The sequence below is a fragment of the Lepisosteus platostomus genome, chromosome 6 (genome assembly GCF_059453375.1).
Source record: "Lepisosteus platostomus isolate fLepPlt1 chromosome 6, fLepPlt1.hap1, whole genome shotgun sequence".
Lineage (NCBI taxonomy): Eukaryota > Metazoa > Chordata > Actinopteri > Semionotiformes > Lepisosteidae > Lepisosteus > Lepisosteus platostomus.
In genome coordinates, this window is record NC_142616.1 from 64,643,826 (window position 1) to 64,660,807 (window position 16,982).

General features: G+C 36.0%; 1 protein-coding gene across 13 annotated transcripts in view; it reads right to left on the bottom strand.

The window, feature by feature from the left end:
• LOC148662130 (serine/threonine-protein kinase WNK2-like) overlaps positions 1-16,982 on the bottom strand; it is a 48,718-nt gene that overhangs the window by 25,396 nt on the left and 6,340 nt on the right. For all 13 annotated transcript variants that reach the window (XM_088636925.1, XM_088636924.1, XM_088636920.1 and 10 more), the window contains exons 2-6: positions 5,982-6,154; positions 5,643-5,863; positions 4,793-4,950; positions 2,384-2,472; positions 1,366-1,585 (exon numbers count right to left, since the gene is read on the bottom strand). In XM_088636925.1, coding sequence (XP_088493051.1) covers positions 1,366-1,585; positions 2,384-2,472; positions 4,793-4,950; positions 5,643-5,863; positions 5,982-6,154 — 861 coding nt within the window. The remainder of the gene's footprint in view (positions 1-1,365; positions 1,586-2,383; positions 2,473-4,792; positions 4,951-5,642; positions 5,864-5,981; positions 6,155-16,982) is intronic.

Below are 16,982 nucleotides of genomic sequence, written 5' to 3' on the forward strand. Positions count from 1 at the left end.
GCAGAGACAAGAAAACACATTTAAATTGTATGTGTAGCAATTAAAGTGCTTTAAGATCAAGCACAAACCTTATTAAACACTTAGTTATATATATATTTTTTTTAAATACACTTTCCCAGCCCTCTCCTTATATAAGTGAAATTACAGTGGAAAAGTAAATTACCTAAATCCATTTTCTAACTACATAAACAGCATATTCCTTCTGAGAGGTCTCAAGTCAAGCTATACAGTACCAGATTACAGAGGAATTTAAACTTTGGTGCAATACTGTAGGCATCACTTTTTTATTAACATCCTACTGTTGTAAGGACCTACTCCTGGCAAATCAATGTACTTTAGAATAGTCTAAGTAAGCATTGCGCATAAAATAAAAATGGCTTAAAGCAGAAGCAAGAAGCACCATCTAGTATTGGTTACCTGATCATCTTAATTTAACTTCAACTTAATGCATACTTCATTTTCCTGTGCAAATTGTTCTCACAAGTAGTGTAGAGTACATGATGAAGGATGTCTTGTGTATTCTCACTTGGCATACCTCAGAAGCTAAAGTTCAAATACATCACAGCTGATAAGTAAAAGTAGTTCCCAGAGGAAATAAGAAAAAATAAAACAGTCAGTTCAGCACTGCGGCACTCAAGCTGGAGGCCCATGAATGAAGGGTCTGTCCAAGGATGTGGGAGGTACCTTGACAGAGCTTCTGCCTTCTGTTGAAAGACTTTGTGGCATTTTGCCCAAGAGCAGTTTCCATCTCCATTTCATTACCCACAAATTCAGATGTAAAAGACAATATATTTCAGATGCAATTACTGAAAAAACTTAACTTAAAGAGGAGTACACTAGAATACTATCCCTTTTAGCACTATGATAAAAAAATGCCATCTCTCTTTTACCTTAATAATACAATATACCATTATTTTGCTTGACCTCCCTTAATAATCAAAACATCTAGTGATGCATCTGACAGCCAGTGAAAAATAAGCTACGGAACTCCAAAAATAGTTTTATCTTTTGATTTAGGATGCGTTATAACCTGTAAAGAAAACATGAAAATGCTTTATGGAATTCAGAAATCTGCAATACAATCTACAAAAACCTAAATCTGGACTGAAGTGCATTCTTGCTTTTTAGATCAGAAAGTAGATCCCAGTTGTTCTGGCATGTTTTACAGAGAGCTGTAAATTAATTTTAAAAAAATAATGAAACTGGGATATAAAGGATTTAGTTTATATTATTAATACCACCTAAACTATGTTAAATACAAAGACTACAACAGTCAACTTTAATATGTATTTTCCCATTCTGTATTATGGGAAGGGAAAGTCCTATTTATTTGACAGTGATACAAGCTGGGTTAAGTTGGCTCACCATTTCCTGAGCAACATCCTCAGGGACCTCCTTCTCCAAGTCATAACTAAACTCAATGGCTCCATTGTCTTTGTATTTCCCTTTCAGCTTCTTCGGATCTTCGACCCACAGCTTCAAAGCAATCGAAGACTTCTTGCCATCATCTTCCTCAGCAAGTTCCACCCTCACCCCAGTGTCCTCAGCGAAGAAGGCATGATTAAGGAGATCCTTTATGGAATACCTGAAAAACAAAGAATTGCAGGTGTATTACCGAGGTCAGTGTGGAAAAAAAGAAAGGCCACTGTCCTCTTCATATGACACACGGTACAGGCTGTTTAAAGGGTCAGTTCACAATGAGCCATTTTAACAATAATAATAAAGGCTGTAGTATTAACCTACAAAATCTGTTGTTTCACTTTAACTGGTCTATGCTTCACAGATGAGCAGGCGTCCGTTTAGAGTCGAAGTTCTTTCGGCATTTTTTTCAACGAGAAAGCAACGGATAACTAAATCCACCCTTCACCTACAACCGACTATTTTGTTACATGATTGCAGAGAAGTTGCTTCTAGTGCAGATTTCCACACTGCGGACATTCGAGAGGTTTGGCAAAAGAGGCCTCGACAGTGGGTCCCTGTATGTGATAAGGGATGGATTTTCTTCACGCAGTTTTTTAAAAAAAAATAATTCACAAATTCCAAATTGTACGTGCTAGACTGATTCTTTCACAGTTACAAAAGCTACAGGTTTCTGCTGGCCAAAGCCTTTTCTTTTATGAATTTTAATTAACCTTAAACGCTGGTCTTTGTTTTATTAATTTAAAGTCTTAAAATGTTCTGAGAATAAATGTAATAAAATGAAGGTTTCAATCTAACACATTGAAGCAAATTTATGCTTATAATTAACATTTGCAAGGTTTAAAACAATTTTAAAGATGAGAATACAGATTTCTAAGGTTTTGTCAAGCTTGCAGTCAAAGGCATAGCAATGAATTATGGAAAATGAAAGAGGTGTTTGTTCTTTGTCAAGTCTGGAACTGACCTTTCCTCCTTTTTTTGGCAGATACATTCTCCGATAATTTCCTTGATTTCTGGATCTGTAACCTTGTTGTAGCTTGCTGGTTTCACACCCTTTAGGGAAACAGACAATTCCAAGACGTTAACAGGATATGGAAGGCCAAAATAAAGGTAAATACCTCCATGTTAAAGCTGTTTTTCTGTTGAATACTATAAATAGAACACTTATCCATATATTAAACATGACATTTGATTAAATATATTTAGTTATGACCTAGATTTAATTCACAGAAATTTAAAAGGTGGAATCTTAATATACAGTCATATATTAACTTTAAAAGAGCATAATACTAGAAAGTGAATCACTTAGGTGTAGCATGACATTCTACAATCAAAAATATATTGCGCTTTAATTTTTATTTTTTAGTCAAATTACGTTTTTTTTTTCTGGGTCATAAAACTGACTGGAAAAATACCAATCTCTGCCATTGTATACTAACTAGAAAAATAATAATCCTGACATTTTCTGTTCAAGTTTTCAGATTCAATACATGAAGAGCAAAGAGATATGCTGATTTTTTTAAAACAGATGATTCACTCTCTCACCCTCATGGAAGATTCTAGCCTTACAGCACAGGTAACAAACAAATGAGCATGACTGATTCTACGCAAATCATAACTTAAAATATAATTAAGAATGGGCTATATATCAGTTTTTGTAAACATTCAGAAGAAAAAGCATATTCTCAAGGTTGTTCAAAATGCCCCAACATGTTAAAATCTGCGATTTAAATGCAAGTCTTTTTCTCATTCTCATTCAGCTGACCTTTCCTTCTCCAGAAAAGACGCAAGATATCCACATAAAGCAGACAAGAGTTAAATTCTAAATTTCTCTCTTAATTGGAAATATCAAAATCTTAAAGAGGATTCTGCATGGCCCTGTAAACCTTTCCAAATAATAATTCTCTTCTATCAGGAGGCATAATTAGGCAGAAATCCTCAGAGGGGGCAGGTGCTGTTAAAAACACATGTTAAACATATACTAGTTACAAAATGCGTGCTCCTGTTTGTGCTGCTCATTTCAGATCAGTCCTCAAATCTCTTTGCCCTGGGTCCCTATGAACACAACACACTAACAGCAGAAAAAAAAAAGAACGGTGGCAAATTTCACAAAACCCTCAATAAGTACACAAGTACTGTTAGAATAGATATGATCTGTAACAGTTTGACTAAGTAATGACTAGGCACTTTTTACATTACACTGAAATACACTAAATTCTCTCTTGGGACAAAGTGTTGAAACAGCTTTCAAATCCAAGTGCTTTTTTAGCACGTTGTGTGTAGTTTTCCAGAATAAGTTAACGAATTACAGAAAAATTAAAGAAAAAGAACTAGGGTTGTGGTGCATGTACTGTAGATTACTGTGGTGCAAGAACAAAGCACTGACCTGCGACTTACATATAAACATGAAACTGTTACATATGAAAATATTGACTGCAAACTAATTTTGATGGGATGTGGACAGCTGTACACAGAGCTCTTAACAAAACCAGTTGAAAACACAAACTACAGTAGCCAAGGTATGACAATGAAAACGGAGGATGTGCTTTCCGTTTCCTGAATACACATACAGCCTAACACAAAAGCACTGGGACCTTGCTCCCTCTTCCTGCCACTCCAGAGCTTGGACAAACAGACCGTAAAAGGTCACTCTGTCCCAGAAGACAACGCCTTTGAGAATTCATGTCAGTCAGTGACACGGAGCCACTCTTGATGCAGTTTTGCTAGCAGGAGAGCCACTGCACTAGTAAACAGAATAGCAGCCCAACAGGTCAGAATGAACTAATGACTGAAGATTCAAATTGCATAACCCTCACACAGGACTCTATACTGTACTATAGATTCTAGGGAAATTAAGTGATCCAGGATGTGTCTTTAACGCCAGTAAGTTTTTTTTTCCCTAAAATTGGCATATACCATTCTTTAAGCCATGGTAATGGTTTTCTGGCATGATTTCAGATTATACTGATCAAAACAAAAAGCAGCTGTGTATACAAAAACATGTTTGTATTAGTGACATTACAGGACAGGAAACCGACATAATTGTCATAAATGTCACTAATAAAAATGGATGTATAACAAGGCCCATTGAAAATTTCACAAATTAAACCTATGTCACCCCCTACAAAAAGAAAAGCTGTGGATAGGTTTATATGGAAACCATTTCTAATCTCTGATCATGAAAACTGGCATCCAGGCTTTGGCAAAAACATCAATATTGTATCTTTCTGCTACAACATTAGAAGACCTGTATACAGATATTACCAAAAAAGGAGATGGGAGGGCTATGTCTAAATACACATTAGTATTAAGTTTAATGCATAACATATGCCATAATATGGTGTTACTATACCAGAAGGTTATTTTAACTTACACTTGTGACTTTGCGGTAAATCTGGGCAGCATTTTGACACTCTGAGTAAGGGTATTCTGAGGTAGCCATTTCCAGCATGCACATTCCAAAGGCATACACATCCACTGATTCATCATAGTGTTCCTCATACATTTCAGGGGCCATAAATTCAGGAGTACCTACAAATGAACAAAAAATGTCAAAAGACTCCCCGAGACCTCATAAAGACAAAATATGAGGTGAATGCTTTCATAACATTCCAAATATTACTTTGAACCTGGTATAGTTCTTTTCTTAAAATCCCCATTTGAAATTGAAAGTTAAACATTGCAAAGCTAACATCAGCAAGTTGCAATAGTGTTTTTAATTAAAGGTAACTTATAGGTATACGTTTTCACCTGTATATGTACCAGGACTTACAAAAAAGACTGAAAAGCACTTTAAGCCAGGTTTGGAAGAAACTGAAGTTGAGCAGATTTTATTTGATGTTTAAGGAATAAAGAAGGTTATCTTACAGAAATGTTAACACGGGTATTACTGTTAGAAGATTTCGGCAGTTTGGCAAAAACGGCTGGTTTGCAACTTAATTGCTGTGTTAATGACATAATAAGTAATGTAAAATGAAATAGAATAAAACGGGATGAAAGCCTTGTGCTTGTATTGATGCACAGAAGTGGTGATGGGACATTATGAAACCCGATATTGTGAATACCACAGATGGAGCTGTCCATTTTCTAAGGGCTCTACACAGGACACTGCCAGTTTTATGTTAATAATCATCACCTTCAACAACACTTTCAACTCATTTGTCTGTACATAAATATCACATCCAACCAATAAAGATGACAGCACAGAACTGCTTATTAATTACCTATGACGCTTTTGGCAAAAGAAGCTCTTTTTAACGTAGCAAGCCCAAGATCACCAATTTTTACAGATCCAGTGGGTCCAGTAATGAATATATTGTCACATTTTAAATCTCGGTGAATGATGGGGGGTGTCCTGGTATGTAGAAAATGCAAGCCTTTTAAAATCTGCCGACACCAACTTCGCAAAACCTTGGGTTTCATCACTTTAAACCTCTTCAAGTACCTACAAAGAAAAAAAATGAGATATTCATGTTCATGAAAATCAGTCATGTTGAAAAGTAAATGAAGACGAACACTGACAGCTCTCCTTTCAAACTGAATATCAGGCCTTCAGTACTCACGTTTTTAATGTCCCTGATGTCATCAGTTCAGTAACCAACACTATGCACTTTTTTCCTTTCAGTGAAGATTCCCAGGAGTCGTAAAACCGGACAATGTTGGGATGCTGCAAGCCCTTCAGCATTTCTGCCTCTTCTTTGAATCTCTGCCTCTCTACCTTTGAGAGTTTTCTATCCTGTAAGAACAAGGAAGAACAGGAAACAGATGTTCAGCAAACACATTTCTATACGTGCACGGTATTCCTGAAAATATGGACTATGTAATCTCTGCACTATGTTTAGTATGCTGTTTTTAAATTATAAATCTGGGATCTTGAACTCAGTTCCTGGAATGCTTAATTGAGTCTTTTAGTTTTTGTTCTATCTGAACTCTGCAATATAGTTGGTCTAAGTATTGAACTTTATAACTGTAAGATTTCTAAACACACTCTGAAGTCACTGATGGGTAACATTCTTTAAATTAAAATTTTGCGTAAGCAGTTGTAAAAGACCTTACACATGTGTAACTATGAAAGTAATCCGGGTAACTGTATAACTGACTACTCAATGTGGAGTAAAAATCAGAAGACACCAGGATTTGACTCTGAGACCCTGTTCTAAACTAGCCTAGGAAATACTAAAGCTAAAATACAGATTTGGCATTGTTGAGCCCTGGGATACCAAAAAATGGTTTACATCAAAACTTGCTGCTGTGGGTGGAAAAAAAAAGTCATAATCAGTTCAGGGTTCCAAAGGTGGTAAAGGGGTACCTCCGTCAATACATCACTGCAGTCACCCTGCTGTAATTGCATCAATGTTGAAATTTGCTGACTACAGGACAGCCATTATCTCTATTGCCTTACATGCTCTGCTACAGTCATCTCTAAACTCACAGACGTCACTGTATAAAAACCCAACACACACTTCAAGTAGATATGAAAAAGAAATTGTAAATAATATGAAACAATCTTGTCACGGAAATAAATTGCTTTTAATTAATGTTAGGCTAAATATAGTAACTCTGCAAAAGAGCCTTTTCTGAAGAGCAGCATTCATTAAAACTGCTAACAGTATACTGTAGTCTTTAAGGGAGCTTTTACAGCACTCCTCAGAAGCACACCTTATAAATAATGCAGCACTACCATGAATCTATTATGCATACTGTACTGTATTCCACAAGTCTACTGAACTGTATGGATCAGCTCTTGGAAGACAAGAAGCTGGTCTGCTTTACTTAAACTAATGCATTAAGGCAGAAGAATGGGAATATAACCTTCTGAGATACAGTATCAGTTTTATTAATATTTAGATCTAACAAAAGCAGTCATGAAATAAATCCATATACAATGCTTTATAGTTTTCCTATGGAAATCTTTCAATGCTCCTGGTAATAGCTAGAGGACCATAGTTACGCATTATAACTTGCAAGACCAACAGTCCTTTAAAGTAATGCTGTTTTATGTAAACGTCTGATCAGTAAAGATAATTCACTATTACATTGTCAGTCACGTAAAATGGTTAATACAAGATATCAGCAGTACCAACATGGATTAATTTCACCCAACAGCAACACATTCAATCAGAATGTCATGACAATACAGGCCTCATAATATGTAATGAACTGGCATTTATGCATGTATGCATGCAAATGTATTAATGTTGTTTCTATAACAATTGTAAACCATTCTCATAAAAATACTAACACTGCTGTAGTCATAATTTGAACTCACTTTATTAAGTCCTATATATTAAGTAGCCCTTTATGTTCTTATTTAGTACTTTACCATTTTACTTTAATGTGCCCATTATATATGGTCATTCTTGCCAGATAACTATATAACCCATGTAAAATACATCATATATTAGTGCCCTAATGCACCTTTAAGAACATCCCTATTGAGAAGCACAGGTTGATAAAATCTCAAGTTCTTTGTACACTATGGCCTTTTATCAGACACCCAGTTTAGAAAATGGATTGTGACATTAGCAAGATGCAATGTATAATCAGTGCTACACTCCATGAACTCCACTTCAGTTAAATATCTAACTCTATTAGAGCAAGCTTTGGCTCCAGTGGATTTCAACAGGACTTTGCACTGTTGTTTCTTCAGGCTTTTCATCAAAACAACCATCAATTCGGAATACAGTCAAACCAATTAACCTCTTGGAAAACCTGAAAAACATCCTAAAACACTGCATTCAATATTCATCAAAGCAAAATCTACCACCTCAACAGTTAAAGTACAGGAGTGTCCTACACCATATTTAGTATTTTTACAGTAAATGCACAAGAAATGGACTATAGCAGCAGTTTGTTGCTTCCAGCTCAGTAGGATTCCCAGATGTTACCATTTTTAACCATACAAGCTTGCTGTCTGATCTCAGTGAGGATGGCTTAACAGATGCCCAGTAGGTTTTCGATGCTGAGTTTTGATAAATGTCATCTGCATAAAAGATCAGATTGAACTGCAAGCAAACTTCCATCTCTTATTTCTGCTTCTTTTTTTCTTTTGCCAATTTCCTTCTTGCATTGGCTCAACTAACAAAATAATATGCAAGGATATTTCTAAAATATGCCTGGTTTGTTTCAGAGGAATGTGTTTTTGTAAAACAAAAAAGGGTATAAAGGTTATCATAAATGTAAAATGCTCTATTGCCAGAGACAAAAGTGATTTTACAGAAATGCAATATTAAGAATAAAACAGCACTGTACTGGAAAAAATGCATTGGTGCTCTCCAGTTCTACATCTTTTTAATGGTAGAGAAGAGGACATGACCTAAACCAGCAACATCAAAGCCACACTTGCAAGCTAAACCTCATTAGACACTGCAACAATGAATCAAGCCATACTTTTATTCTTTAAAGTTTTAAAGGAAAACAAAAAACCATAACAAGGAAAACAAGACAGTCTCTCTTATAAAAACACTTGGGCTAAATCGCCACATCCAAGCAGTAAACATTCTTGATGGGAAATTAATAATAAAAGCAAGAAGCTGTATGCCACAAGCATACTTATTTTTCATTGAATTTTCTACAGATCCTGTATGACTTGCAGCACACCAGAAAAATGTCATTTTACAGTATTCAAGTTGCTGAACAATGGCCGATTTCATGCTGAAGATGGTATAAGAATTTTTTTACTGAGCATTGGTAAATTAAAGTATAAGTAAGTCTTAATGACCCATCTACAAGACATATTTGTAATGGGACATGCAATTCCATGGGAAATATATTCTCCTCTTGTGCAATATCACGGCACACTGGCTATGTGCGCATTGTACTTATGAGACTCAAAGGTTAATATGATAAGTAAAAGAATCTATACTGTGGTATACACATGCACTTAAATCTCAAATTCTCTGTTAAACCTCAAGACACATTGCACTGCGCTGGCACACATTTTAAACATTAAACCTTAAAACCCGTGTAATTCAGGGTCTAGGACATCTACAGTGTCTGTGACTGGCCAGAAGTAATGCTAAAGAGAAAGCTCTCGAAAGACATTCTGTGTCATGCTGAACAACCTCAAAGCTTTCAGGCCTTTCCAGAGCTATTTGAGGCTTTTTGTTACGTAGAACGCCTAGGACTGCATTTTAGTCCATTGGTCATGGACTTTCCTAAGGCACAGACTAAAAAGCCTTTGTAGACAGCTGAATGAAGCTCAAAGATAACTGACAGGGAGACAGGTTTGCTGTTCCAGGCTTTTAACAAATAGTCCTCTCTCCTTTTGTCAGAAGGGATTTTTTTTAAACAGTTCTCAAAATTACCTGCAGAATTTACAACAAAACATTACATTTCCATTACACAGCACAAACCCAAAAAAATTTGCAAACACTATTCTGTTGAGGCAGCAAGTGACTAATGATTTTGAGTTTTTTCCAAAGCAAAAAGGGAATGGGTGTTATGACCATTTCTTAAAAACAGACGTGTCATTTTAACCGTGAACAATGTGTAACATACAGCAGTACGAAGTTAGACACGCATGTTATTATTTAGTGTGTCTTCATAGAAAAACAGTCTGAAGTCAAAGAATACCACATAAATAAAAGGAAACAAGTAAAGGTATACTCCATGCTGAATATTCAGTATGGAATAAACCTTTACGTGTTCCTCTGCAACCAGCGCATGCTGACGCAGCCACGTACTTGAATTATATTAATAAAAATTATTTAAGAACTAAAATGAAAAGAAACTTGTTTCTAAAGGCATGCTCATAGAAACTCAAAACAAGCGCTCTGTGTATTTTTAACTTATTAATGCTGAAAAACAGGACAAGAATATGAGAACCAATGTACTACATGCTTATGCAAGATATGTTGAACTGCCACATACTAAAAGGGTGATTTGTTCTACAAAAAGGCCTAAAAAATGTGAAAACATCCTTCTGTCAACTGAAAATAACTTATGCATTGCTATAGCAAGCACAGTACTGTATATCCATAAGAATTTTGAGGTTTCCCACAACGGATTAATAGCTCCCCAGTTTGGGACATTTATGAATGCACTATGTACCAAAATGGAAATATTAAAGCATCTCTCTAGAGTCACTAATCTGCTGCAATCTCAGGCTGAAAAATACAAATGGCTGCAATAAAGGAAAGCGAGTTTTCCCATTTCATTTTAATTTACCAACAAAAGAAAAATACTGAATATTAAACTATTTGATATACACATAATTAAATTTCACCAGTACAAAAAAAACATTTTGATGAAAAAATTAGCTTATAGCACCCTTAAATTGCGTACAACCTTAATCACCATTGCCTATATTTGACCAAATGTAATCGGTAAACAGAACAAACTGAAACCTAAATATTAGATTTATGCTAAACATTTCAGAGATTTGATGTCCAGATCATTTGATGAACATGAATAAAGTGGTATCACAATTTTATGAGCCATGATTCCAGAATATCTTATTTCATATTAAGTCTTATTCCTATTATATAATATTATTCTATATTTACACACAGAATCATTCTTCACAAAATATCAGGTATACTTATACCTGAATAAGTATTATACACTCTACAAAAAGGCCAAGTAAATTGTTGTTTTCACTGTCCTTTCATATGTGCAAAAAATGTATTCTACAAAGTATTAAAGCTCTCATGTTTCATCATTCTTTCTACAGTATATGCATTTAATCTATACATGCACTGTGAAACTGTAAAGGCACTCTAGCAGAGTTATACAGTCATAGGTGATGATCGACAAACTCACACAGTACAAATTGCTAAACATGAAGTTATAAATCACACAGAAATAATAAAAAAAACAATCTTAAATTTGGAAGCACATTCATGATATGCCTCTAGCAATTTCGAATCATACTGGGAGGTACAATAAAACATTAAAACAAGACTAGAACATCACCAATACCCTAAGAATACAGTGAAAAAGCAGACAGTTCACTATATGTTTTATAATACCATACTGAACAGTGCACAGATTACTGCTGCCGCTGTAGATTTAGGTAGACAGCGAACTTTAATAGGGCAGCATGTGCCACATTAAAAGGCATTTGAAAAAAGAATTAGAAACATTTCTGAAACCTCTGCCCAATTCCAGTCTCCCTACTATTCAGTCTGTTTTGGCTTAACAATACAAACCACATCCTATTTTAATTAGTCACCTTTTTCAAGTGCTCTGTAACAATTACTGCCTTGTTTCATGTTCATGTTATCATACTCACCTAGAAGGTCAAGATACTTAGTAAAGGCTTCTATTACAGCTCACCAGTTATACAGTACCTATAAAATAACAGCATAACATGGAAGGACAGTCTTTAATTAAGAATGGGGCGATTACCACACTTGAACCCGGGACCTCCCTGGTTTAAGTCTAATCAATCAGAAGGGTAAGACTCCGCATTTAACCCTCTTGCACATCTCTATCGCACTCCTACTGCAATTCTGCAAGGACAACCGATGGTTTTAAAACAAATTCCTGACAACCTGGAATGTTCTGGGCCCAGTTAGAATCTATGACCCTAAGCTTCTTTCCTATTAAATGGGAAATGAAGAATTTCTAAACACACCAGTAGCACTATTTTAGAAAACAAAAACATGGTCCTAAGAGACTTTACCTTTTCCCTTCTTTATGTTATTATCAGCCGACATAGTACAAAAACATACAGACATGTCACTTCAATTGTATTCGTTCATGAGTTCATAAGTTATTTTCAAAAGACGAGTACTTATGCAGTCAGGCCTCTTCAGTCTGTACATTCCAAATTCTCAGTGATTTACTGGCCTGAACATTTTTTTTTAAAAATAGCAAGTGTATTCCTTAACTGAAATATAAAAAAAAGAAATGAAAGAAAAAGTACCGAAATTTACCCAAAGAATTTAAAAAATGTAATCAGTAAATCTAGGTTCAGTGAGAAGCGACTTCAGCCTTCAGCATGCAGGCCTTACATACATTTGTATCTCCACCACCCCAGGATTCAGATCAGATTTCCACCACATACACAGATCAACATTCAGCAGCATGTAATCTAATATAAAACATGCCTCTGGCGTTTATGTAATGCAAGCTGAATGAGAAAATAAAACCTTTAGCATGGCCACGTGGGGCACAGTGTATTCCGTTTTCACAGCATCACGTATTACTTTTCAGGTTAAAATTAATCTTTTGCTGCACAATCACCGCTAGAGCAATATCTCAGAGGCTCCTTTGCCTCACTAAGATATTATCAGTAACTGCATTTCACTGCCCTTCAGATGCAAAGTTTTATTCCTTTCCACTTTCTGGATGATCTGTACTTTTCAAACATCAGACACAATGCCAGCATTGCAGAGCAGTTTAATATTTTTAGAACTTCATTAATATACACAGTAAAACACTATTATAAAACAATGCACATTAAAGCTCAAATGACGAATTAAGTATATTTGAACCAAAGGAAATTTGTATTGCATGACTGCAAGATGTATCACAATACTAAGAAACATGTTAAAATGCACTTAGCTCTCCTCTCTGTGCTGTAATGTACCTTTAAGTGTGTCTTTACATTGGTCTTCCATCAGTGACGGCTCTCTAATCAAGACACCCAAAATCAAACCTGCAGAGCTGGTCCATTTTTATCCCAGACTGACCCTTGATTTATCTTATACAGCAGCAAAACAGTGTTCCCAAGACATGGGAATACTGGGACAAGGTCTAGTCAGCACATTTAATGCCCTGGAGACCAAGCACTGTAAATCATGAGTGGGAGTGAAAGGAGCTCTTTTATTGAAACTAATTCCAAATAATCCACTTCATCAGCTGAAAAGGTAGACCCTTGAAATCTCCCGAGCTGAAAAATATCCCCCTGCAAGCGAGCACATGGGCTTCAAAATACTCCATGACGTTGAACCCATTCTCACCAAATTTATTTTTTCAACAATGCTATCATTCAGAAAGGCTTTTCGTTCACCTCACGCTAAGCCTTCTCCCCGACTAATGGCTAATGGTTCACAGCCAAGTCTTCTATAAAATCCTACCAAATATTGTTAAATATTTTATAGACAATTTTCAGACAGTACAAAGAATTCATTCACACATTCCATGCGCAGCTGTAAAGTACTGGATTGTATAATGAACAGCAACAATTTCCACTTCTCAGACATTAAATTATATGTGCAACGTCAGGTATGAAATGCTATTTTAGTGTCTTGATTTGCATACATAATAGTCTTTACATCCAATGCAATATAATATGGTTATGAATATATACAACAATTTTCTTCTTTTTCTAATTTTAAAATTGATAAATTTTTCATTTTACCCAACTAATTTGGAACAGCCAATGGCACGTTTTGCACATCTGGTTCACAGCTATGATCCCAGCAACTGCAGGCAGGGGAATGAGGACGTGTAAGCAGACTCCTCTGATTTGCACACCTTTGAGCCACTTGTCTTTCAACATGTCATATTCAACACAGTCCTGTACTGGACAATGAATGCTAAGTGACAGATGCATCTCACTTCTATCCACAGCACTGCAAGCTCCAAGGAGGCCACAGGGGTCACTGTGTCATGGGCAGCCAAGAGAGCCCTGCTTGCTAACTAATCCCACCCCACACTGGGCTAGTAACATAACCAAAACTTGAGCCTGTGATCACAGAGCACAATATGTAAGCGGGCAAGGGCCTTTCTGGGAACAGATGAATGCAAAGACAACTTTACTGCTTCTTCTGTGAGAAGATTTATATATAATTCAGATTTTTTTATGAGGCATTTATTTAGTCCACATAGGACTACAAACGAAAATGGCATATCAAGTCTGATTCAAGTTTTTTTGGAGGTGGGTGCCAAACTTCTGAGAACTGGGGACGTATATATGCCAATTACTTTACTTACATATATTTTTGGGCTCAAAGGATAAGCACACACTTCAGGTCAGTTTTCAACTCCTATATAAATACATGTGCAGACACAAACCGCTCTGAAAAGCACTTTGCATAACAAGGCAACATCGCAGGGATATTTAGTCACTGCAGAGTTTACAGTTTCAAAAGCTAAAAAGTATAATCAATGTTCAAGAAATCAAAGTTGAAAAAGAGTAGAAATAAAATGACCCTTCCTGTATTGTGAGCTTCCAGTAAATGAAGTCATTGTTACTTAGTACCATATGATAAATTTTGTACTTGCATGCACATCTACTGCAAATGGATTCCTGCACTAAAGTGGCACAATAAATTGTCGTGTCCTCTTCTGTGAGACAGTGACGTTGTCCTTCACCTAATGTGTACACCGTATTTCTCAGGTTTATGCAGAACATACTTCCAATCTTCAAAGCACTGAAAGATAAATTAGGAACATTTACACTGGAAGATGTCTAGAATGAACCAGTCATAGATGCACAGTCTAAATGAATGCCAAAGACCTGATCAATCTAAATGAGAGGCTAATGGAGTTTCAGAGAACGTTCTGAAGCTCTAAAGAAACTGTACTTGCGGTGGAAAAAATAACTCAGCATGACAGTTTTAATTTAGACACTGTTGTTAGGGGAAAACCTACAATACATTAATAAACACTCAGATCTACTGACGTTCTAGGCAATTTATCTGATGTTTGTATATATACACATTACCTACACATGCTAACCTGACATTTATTAAAAGCAGCAAAGCAGCCATCATTTTGAGTGGCAAATGACTCATTGGTCAGGTGGAGGAATCATAATTTAGCCTAAACGCTTGTTCTCTGGATGATTTACTAAACATCAATCCTATATTAACTGCAAACATAGGCTACTCAGCTTCCCCTCTTTTGGTAATGGGTACAATAGGAAAAAAAAAAACACTGCTGCACCCAGCTCACAGCTGTAGTGTGGCTTTTGCTTAGCAGGATATGGTCTTAAACCATTAGCTGATTTCTAGGTTTTGCAGCTCTGTTATGATTGCATAGTCTGCTGCCCACATCTACAAAAAAAACCTTACTATGAAGACATCTCCAAGCCTTCAGTATCTATGCAGAACACCCGTCTTCAATTCATTTATTTCTGTCAGGGAGCTGAGACAGGGAATATACAGCAGCTAAGGCCTCCTGACCTCCAGTGCTGGCCCCTTTGTGTCTTGAGTAAGCAGGTTTTCAGGTACATGCATGAGTCACTATTCTCTACATTTACTATAGAATCAGCTTTTAAATAAAGATGGGTTTCACACAAGTTAAGGGTTTAATTGACCATGTTGGTCCCAAATATTCATACAGAATACTTTTGACGGGACAGTAGCAGTGCTGAAGGTATATCTGACAAAAAAAAGATCTGTTTAATTTCAAAGTAGGTATAAAATTGATCTGTGGTCCTTTTAAAAGGGTATTTTTTAAAGCAAGTTCAGTCTTGCATCAAACAAATTGTATAGAGCACATTTCAAGCAGGTGAGCAATTGGGTTATGACAGTGATGAAGGATTCACTTCCACACCAAACCATATATTAAAAGTGTCTTCTTTGGATCATTTGAGCCTACTTTTCATTGCTCTGACTTTAAATCAAAATTGTCAAAATTTAATTTGACCCACTGGTAAGCACTTAGAAGCAACACTGCCAAAGGGAAAGAATGATGACAATTACAGGATTGGATACATCATGATTTGAATGTATAATTAAATTCAGGATATTAAAATACAACACCTACCATTACACCGAGGAATTTTGCCATTACAAATGACATGCTTCTGCAGATAGATATGTGATACAAAGACTGACTCACTGTCTGAATCGTTACCACAAGCTAACCAAAAAGTATGAGTGCCACACTGCCTTTACACATATAACACTACATGCAAGAAGTTTTTTTTTTCCTTTAATGGATGGCTTAAATGACTGACCAATAAAAATGTTTATATATGCAACTATGTCAAAGTAAATAAGTGGAGGATGCATCACTCACTGCACTGCTGCGTAAGCACCAGAAAGTTATGATACACTGCTGCACTTCATCCATCTCATAATAAAGGTACCATAAGAAATATTTAATCTACAGTAAAGATTTCCAGTATAAGAAAGAGGAGGTGCCCAGTACATATGCAAAATAGTCATCTTTACAAGTGTCATTATAAGGACATCTCTACTTCCAGCTGACCGCTTTTGAACGGTGGTTCATTTGAAAGAACTGCTGTTAGGGACAGTTCATTTGAGTACACTGCAAGTGCCTGATGAAGCTCGGTGAAAACTCAACAAGGTGGCATTTCATACTTCTGCAACCGGCAGTCAATGCACTCTCTGATTAGGAGCTTATGGTATAAAAAGGCCACAGACAAGAATGCTATTCTTTTACAACACGCTAAAGTGTTGGCATAAATCAGTTTGCTATTTTTACTATGGACAAAGGAAACCATGAAACTCTACAAACAGGACAGCCACACACTTTAAAAGGGCTCTGTTGTAAATCAAAGGCATTATCTGTAACATTTACAGACTTTAAAATAAAGACATTAACAATTTCTAGAATCAGTGTGGTCTTTCTTTAGTGGTATACTTACAAATAGCCTTTGGATCTTAGAACTGCCACACTTTTGTGAGCTGTTCAATGTA